This window comes from Triticum urartu, chromosome 3, assembly GCF_003073215.2.
Source record: "Triticum urartu cultivar G1812 chromosome 3, Tu2.1, whole genome shotgun sequence".
Classification (NCBI taxonomy): domain Eukaryota; kingdom Viridiplantae; phylum Streptophyta; class Magnoliopsida; order Poales; family Poaceae; genus Triticum; species Triticum urartu.
This window is the reverse complement of record NC_053024.1, coordinates 475,830,756-475,837,553: the sequence shown is the minus strand read 5'-3', so window position 1 is coordinate 475,837,553 and position 6,798 is coordinate 475,830,756. Positions and strand designations below refer to the sequence as shown.

Here is a 6,798-nt window from a genome sequence, read left to right as displayed (position 1 = left end):
CTGGCGAGAAGCAGCGAGAAAATCACATCCAGGAAGAATCCAACATTATTGGAGCCTTGAACGGCAGCGGAGCCGCACGGATCTCACAAGGAGCAGCTGCCTGGACGGATCTCACGAGCAGTAGCCAACCAATCACATCCAAGAAGGATCCGGCATTAGTGGAGCCTTGAACGGCAATGGAGCCGCACGGATCTCACAAGGAGCAGCTTCCTGGACGGATCTCACGAGAAGTAGCCAACCAATCACATCCAAGAAGGATCGAGCATTAGTGAAGCGTTGGACGACAACGGAGCCGTGCAAGTCTCACGAGAAGCAGTTGCATGATCACCTGGGGAAGAGGGAGAGTGGAGGAGAAAGAGATCCCGTCGTCACCAGCAACCATGCGGCGCTTTGTCCCGGAGGTGCTGACAGTCGGCGACGAGAGGAAGAGGCCGGCGAGAGGGTCGGTGTGGTGACCGCGTTGGTGCCGCCCTAGTCGCCTAAAACAAGCGGTTGTGTGCCAAGAGGTGGTTGATGGTTGTTTCGTTTCATTAGGAGAAAAGCTCACAACAACGGTTGATGGTTGTTGATTGATTCAGTCTACAATCTACTCCCTTCATTCACAAGTACACGATGTTCTAATCTTTTTCTAAATCAATTATACGTGGACACATTTCAGTGTGTTTATTACTCACTCATTTCAGTCCAAAATGTGGTTTGGAGATTCTTGGAACTTGAATATAATATGCAAAACATCTTATATTTATGAACCGAGGGAGTATTTAAACTAAAAAAACCGAGAGTATTTCACTGTACATCCGTGCATGCACGTTCTGGGCCCAGAGGTGGTAGTCCACGCGACAGCTCGAGCTCGTCCAACCCCACCGGGGAGCACGCGAGGATGACGCGACCCAGCGGCTCGGCGCGCATCGAGGGCGCGCACGGCACCCACTCCCACCGCTCCACGGCGCCCCCCGTCTTCCCCTCCTGCTGCAGCTCGTAGAGCACGGCGCCGTTGGCTGGCTCGGCCGAGTTGTACACGTACCCTCCGGTGGCGTTGCCGCACACCCCGATCGACGGGAGCGTCTCCCCGTCGTCCTCCTCGTCCTCGTCGTGCGGGAAAAGCCTCGCCGACATCTCGCTCGGCATTGCGTGGTGGCCCGCGCCGGGGGACAGATCCAGAGTGTCGCCGTCCACCTCCCATGCTTGGATGACGACTTTGTTCTTTGCCCCCTCGCCTTCGCGCTTCGCTCCGAAGAGGACGAGCTGCTCGGCGCCGGCGCGACCAGGCGCGACGCCCCACGTGGAGACGCCGGCGTCTGGCTTGAGGCGGCGGGTTGGACCCCACCGCCGCATCGACGGATCGAACCAGCTCGCACACCCGGTGGTTCTGTCCGCGAGGTACACTCTGTGATCCGTCGCGGCCACCGAAAGCCACGTCGCTGCGGCGGACTCGCGGAGCGCCGCCGGCATCGGATCGCAGGCGGTCCAATTCCCGCCCTCGTGGACCTCCACCGCGGCGGCGTCCTCTCCCTCGGCGAGCGCAAGCTGGCACGCGCCGCCGAGGGCGACCACGCGGTCGCCCACCGCGGCCAGCACCGGGTCGACGCGCCACACGCCGGGGGCCTTCATGGCGACGCACGCGGACGTCCCAAGAGGGTCGCCGGCGACGTCGAGGCCGGAGCAGGAGAGCGCGCACACCCGGTCGCCGCGCGCGCCGCGCACGAGGCGCACGTGGGACGGCGTGGCGTGGCGCGGGGCCTGCACGGTGAGCCACGCGCCGGAGTGCGGGTCGTAGGCCGCGGTCCGGCGACGGCGGCCGTGGAGGTGGACCACGAGCCAGGGCAGCCGGCGCGGGCGCCGGCGCAGCGCGGACCGCACCGCGCGGAGCCACTCGCGCGAGACACCCGCCGCGGCGGCGAGATCAGCCGCCGGCACGCGCTCCACCACCGACTCGAGCACGTCCCCGTACAGGTACAGCGCGGCGAGCGCCGGCGACTCCGCGCCGTCGCCGTCGGCCTCGCACCTTTCTTGATGGCGCCGCGGGTGCTTCGGCTCGCTGGCTGGGATGCTCACGCCCATTTTCCAAACTTGCCACGAGCCCACGCACGACAAACGGCACAGCCACTGCTACTCCGCTAGTCCTGCGACGCGGTTTAGATCCGCAACCGCACTGACGAGCTAAATAGACGAGGCGGAGTGTTTACGAAGACACGGCCACTTGAGCGGTGGAACCCGAAATAATTGTAAGTGGGACTAAACAAACGTTTATTAACGTGCATCTGGGCTTTGGTTCCTTTGAAAAGCAGGACGACAAGGACGTAAAGACTTACCTTTTCGCCGCCGAACATGAACGGAGCCAAGCCATCTGCGTTCGTCGGGGCCCTGCAAGATATTATCGTCCGCTGCTGCTGACGCTGAGGCAGCTGACCCTTTGTGAATTGTGACTTTGTGAGTAACGTCTCGCGAATGGGACGGCCAAGTGCGTCTTGTCGGCTCGCAGGCTGCCCGTAATGATAGTACCATAGGTAGTATCATGCATGTCAATTAAGTAATTTTGATGAGATGACATAGAATTAAATAAAAAAAATGCTTCAGTATCATATCATGATATCGTATCATATTAAATGATGTGCTACTTTGTGTCATGCATGTTAATAAATATAGTATTCTATGATACCAACATATGATATTTTGCATTACGGATGTAGTATCATACACTAGTATCATATGCATGATACTAATATATGATACTCTTCATTACAACCAGCCGATCGCCCCGTTTAATTAGAATCCCGATGGATGGTAATTTCTTCGTGACTTTAGTGAAAAGACAAGGTTAGGGCTGGAAAACGGACGGTAGCCCAACCTGCTTCACATTCACAGCTAAAATGGGTTTAAAGTTGTTCGAACACTGTACACATTTTTCAGCTACGAGGTCACAGAAGATATACTGTATAAAACAAGTTGTTCGTTTGGACTTTAGCCTTTTTCCGTGCAAAGCTGCTCTAGAAGCCCAAACAAAGGCAGGGAGCGTGAGAGTGCGCGATCGAAGCACTATACATACATTAGCGTCCTGAACGACGATCTGTCCACTTTCGCGATTGGCTGCCTGACGTTTCTTGCAGTTCCAGTTCAGAATCATTACTGTCTCCACGGTGCGCGTCCTTGTCAACGAGACATGAACCACTACTTTTCTAGAAGATTTTCCGAGCTTCCAACCGCAAACGATACTTATCTTGTTAGCATGTCAGGCTCAAATGGACGGCACACAATTTTTCTTGCCACTCATGGAGTATCTCTTTTGCGCAAACAAATTTAGCAAGCAAAGGCCACGCTTTCAGAGCCTCGCTGTTCACAATAAATAGACTGGTCAGATTTCAGAAAACGGGTTGTTGAAGAATAAAAATAATGCGTAGATAAGATTCTGGATTGGAGGAATCGCTGTCCGCGATAAATAGATTGTTGAGACTTCAGAAAAGAGGAGGCTGAACGATCCTGTGCGCGGCAGGCACCTGGAAAACAGCGGGCAGAGTAATTGGAAACATTTTACTTGCTGTAGCACGACCGAACGAGGCGGCGCCGCCGGGGAAGCGGTCGGAGCCGGGCAGCGCCGCCTCGTCTGCTCCCCGAGGTTTAGTCCATTTTGATCGTTGAGCAAGAGATCAAGATCGGTTGGCCAGGCGGCCCGGCTGGCGAAGGGAGGAAAGCCAGTTCCTGGTCCCTTTCGTGGTGGCTGCAGGCTACCAACCTACGGGTCAGTAGCATGACAAAGTTGTCTGTCAGTCACGTCACCGCAGTAGGATATGCATCCCCAAACGGTTGGACCGAGCCCAAGAGGTGCGACCTTGCAATCAGAGCGAACAACGCCACTGATCGGAGAAAATACTGATCAGAATAAATCACGGCACGCTCTATCAAGTATCAACACAATGTCTTATCTGAAAATTACAGTTCAGTAGGAATACTACAAATCTTGGACGGAGATCTTGACATGATCCGTACGTGGTCCCGTCAATTCAAATGAATGACTACCAGAGAGCTTGGGATTAAGCCAGCAAAGCAAACCACCATGATATGTGGATACAGGCGAGGCGAGGCTACTTCCTCTTGTTCTTGGAGGCGAAGCGGAGGACGAGGTAGAAGAGCACGCGGTAGAAGACGGCCCAGCCGAGGAGGTAGAGCACCATCCTCCACTTGCGGTCCTTGTGCACGCTGATGGTGAGGTTCTCGAGGATGGCGTTGCCGTCGAGCGGCGGGTTCGAGGAGAAGATGCGCGTCCCGCCGAACTCGTTCATCAGGAGGCCCTCGTACGGGTACTTCATCGTGGACACGGTGTTCATCCACTTCCACCCCTGCGGGATGCTCTGGCTGTCCACGAAGTAGCCGCAGAAGAGGAAGAAGAGCGCCGTGAACGCGATCACCGCCGCGTACCTGGGCCCGACCGTCCGTCCAGACACAGAGACATCAGCACGGTCGCAATATAAACTACTGTATGTAATTCTGGCCCAGCCCGCTAACCCATGTTCAGCTACACTGGCCCAGTTTTCCTACATGTACTAATTGGGCTTTGGCCCGGACCAATCCATTTCCTCTTCAAAAAGAAAATTTGTACTTACCCAAGGATGAAGTTTGGCACGATGGAGCTGATGAAGACGACGAAGGAGTTGGTGGAGAGGAGCGAGGCGTAGAGCATGACGAGGAAGTAGACGAACTGGCCGTGGAGCCCGATGGCCCACCAGGTGATGAGGGCGTAGGCGGCGGACTGGAGCAGGAGGAAGGGCAGGTACGTGATCACCCCGGCGACCACGTACGCGGACGCGCGGTACGCGTTGTGCGAGGTCTCCCTGATGAAGATGAAGCGCTCCTGGATGAAGGCCGGGACGGCGTCGTTGGAGGAGAAGAAGAAGACGCACACGGTGAAGATGAAGAAGCTGAGCCGGTTGGTGATGCCCTGCGTGTTGTCCTTGGGCTTGGTGAACATGGTGGCCATCAGGAACCCCATCACCGTCAGCACCATCAGCCGCGACAGGAACAGCTCCGGCGTGCGCCAGATGTTGGTGAAGTTGCGCCGCATCAGCACCCACACCTCCGCCGCGTACGAGTTGGCGAACTTGCCGCGGTGCCCCAGCGCGTTGATGCCCACGCCGGGCGCCCCCGTGGCGGACGCGCGCTGCGCCGGCGACAGGTAGTCGGCCTCGTTCACCGTGTACACCGAGATGCTGCTCAGCGGCGTCGGCGTCCCCATCACGATCTCCGGCCCGTACCTGTGGATTCCCGGAGACAAGCTATGCGGTTCATGCGACCGATTCCCGGAGACAAGCTAATGTTCATAGCACGATGAGGAACGTTTTTGGGGTACCTTGGAGGGTTCTGTGACTTGCCGCTTTGATCTTTCTTGGGGCGCCGGGACGGCGTGAACTGCGCGCCGCTCCACGGGGACTTGGAGTGCTGGCTCCTGAGGCTGTGGTCGAAGTCCTCGCCCCCGGGCCCAACCGGTGTCGGAGGGATGCTAGACACGGTGGAGATCCCCTCGGCGGCGAGCTTGCGCGGCTTCAGACCGGTGAGGCAGAACTCGGCGAGGGCGTTGACGCCGAACTCGGACTGGTCGTACTCCTGGATGACGTCGAGGAGGTGCTCGATGGAGTTCTCCCCTTTGGGCACCTTGCGGCCCATGCGGCCGAGGTGCGCGGTCACCTCCTTGGGCCCGCCGCTGTACATTAGCTGCCCGCGTGCCAGGATGATGAGGTGGTCGAGGAGCTGCAGGATCCGCGACGACGGCTGGTGGATGGTCAGCACCACGGTGCTCCCTGCGCACGCGATGTCGTGCACCTTCTCGATCACGCTGTGCGCGCTCGTCGAGTCGAGCCCCGACGTCGGCTCGTCGAGGAACAGCAGCGCCGGCCCGTGGATGATGTCCACGCCGATCGAGACGCGCCGGCGCTCTCCGCCGGACACGCCCCTCGTGCCCTCGTCCCCGATGTACGTGTTTCTTGATGTCTGCACAGCTGTTTTGTTAACACGTATACACACCGTGCGCACGTACGAATGATCTAGTAGCGTCTTTGATTCATTATTACCGTGAGTCCGAGCTGCTCGATGAGGTTGTCGACGCGGAGCTTCTTGTCGGAGGGGGAAACGGCGGAGCCGAGGCGGAAGTCGGCGGCGAACAAGAGCGTCTCGTAGACGGTGAGCATGGGGAAGAGGCGGTCGTCCTGCATGACGTAGGCGGACGAACGCTTGATGACGCTGGGGCTCATCTCGACGCCGTCGAGCGCCACGCGGCCGTCGAGGCTGGAGATGCGCCCGGCGAGCGCGTCCAGGAATGTCGACTTGCCGGCGCCGCTGGGGCCCATCACGGCGGTGACGCAGCCTTTGGGCGCGTACCCCGTGATCTCGTGCAGAAGGTCCACGTCCTTCTTCTCCCACTCCCCGCCGACTCCGCGCTGCTTCTTGACCACCGTGTACGTAAGGCTGGTGAACTCCAGCCCGCCGGTGAAGCTGAACCGGCTGCCGCCTTTCGCGGTCGGCTTCTCCGGGTGGTCCATGTCTATCACGGCTTCCAGGTCACGGTGGCCGCCGTACCGGTGGTTCGGCTGCGCCATGGTGTGCTCTCGGACACTAGCTTCTGTCTATAGCTGCCAGTCGAGTATGATGTTTTTTGTAACCATGCAATGCGTGTGCATACTAAAGCGTTGGCCTTCTTATTGGCATGCCACTGCAAGCTTGGAGATTTTGTCCCGATGGTATGAGCCAATTGTCGGGCGTGAGAAATGAGGATGGACAATGAGATTCATCGGAGTGAACGTTGGTGGGGTC

At 58.0% G+C, this 6,798-nt stretch overlaps 2 protein-coding genes across 2 annotated transcripts; both read right to left on the bottom strand.

Annotated features, from left to right (window-relative positions):
• Window positions 1-720: 720 nt before the first annotated feature.
• LOC125544449 (F-box/kelch-repeat protein At1g23390-like) lies at window positions 721-2,224 on the bottom strand. Its single transcript, XM_048708149.1, has one exon. The coding sequence runs from the start codon at window positions 2,059-2,061 to the stop codon at window positions 787-789; it is 1,275 nt and encodes a 424-aa protein (XP_048564106.1). The 5' UTR covers window positions 2,062-2,224; the 3' UTR covers window positions 721-786.
• Window positions 2,225-3,896: 1,672 nt separating this feature from the next.
• LOC125544448 (ABC transporter G family member STR2-like) lies at window positions 3,897-6,798 on the bottom strand. The gene is made up of 4 exons (XM_048708148.1): window positions 6,060-6,798; window positions 5,342-5,979; window positions 4,599-5,246; window positions 3,897-4,413 (listed from the first exon to the last, which is right to left on the bottom strand). The coding sequence occupies exons 1-4, from the start codon at window positions 6,582-6,584 to the stop codon at window positions 4,080-4,082; spliced, it is 2,145 nt and encodes a 714-aa protein (XP_048564105.1). The 5' UTR covers window positions 6,585-6,798; the 3' UTR covers window positions 3,897-4,079.

Coding starts and splice junctions, on each gene's coding strand:
- LOC125544449 (XM_048708149.1), bottom strand. CDS start 2,061: ATGGGCGTGAGCATCCCAGCCAGCGAGCCGAAGCACCCGCGGCGCCAT.
- LOC125544448 (XM_048708148.1), bottom strand. CDS start 6,584: ATGGCGCAGCCGAACCACCGGTACGGCGGCCACCGTGACCTGGAAGCC. Junction 5,980..6,059: donor TCGAGCAGCTCGGACTCACG/GTAATAATGAAT, acceptor ACAGCTGTGCAG/ACATCAAGAAACACGTACAT. Junction 5,247..5,341: donor AAGTCACAGAACCCTCCAAG/GTACCCCAAAAA, acceptor GGGAATCCACAG/GTACGGGCCGGAGATCGTGA.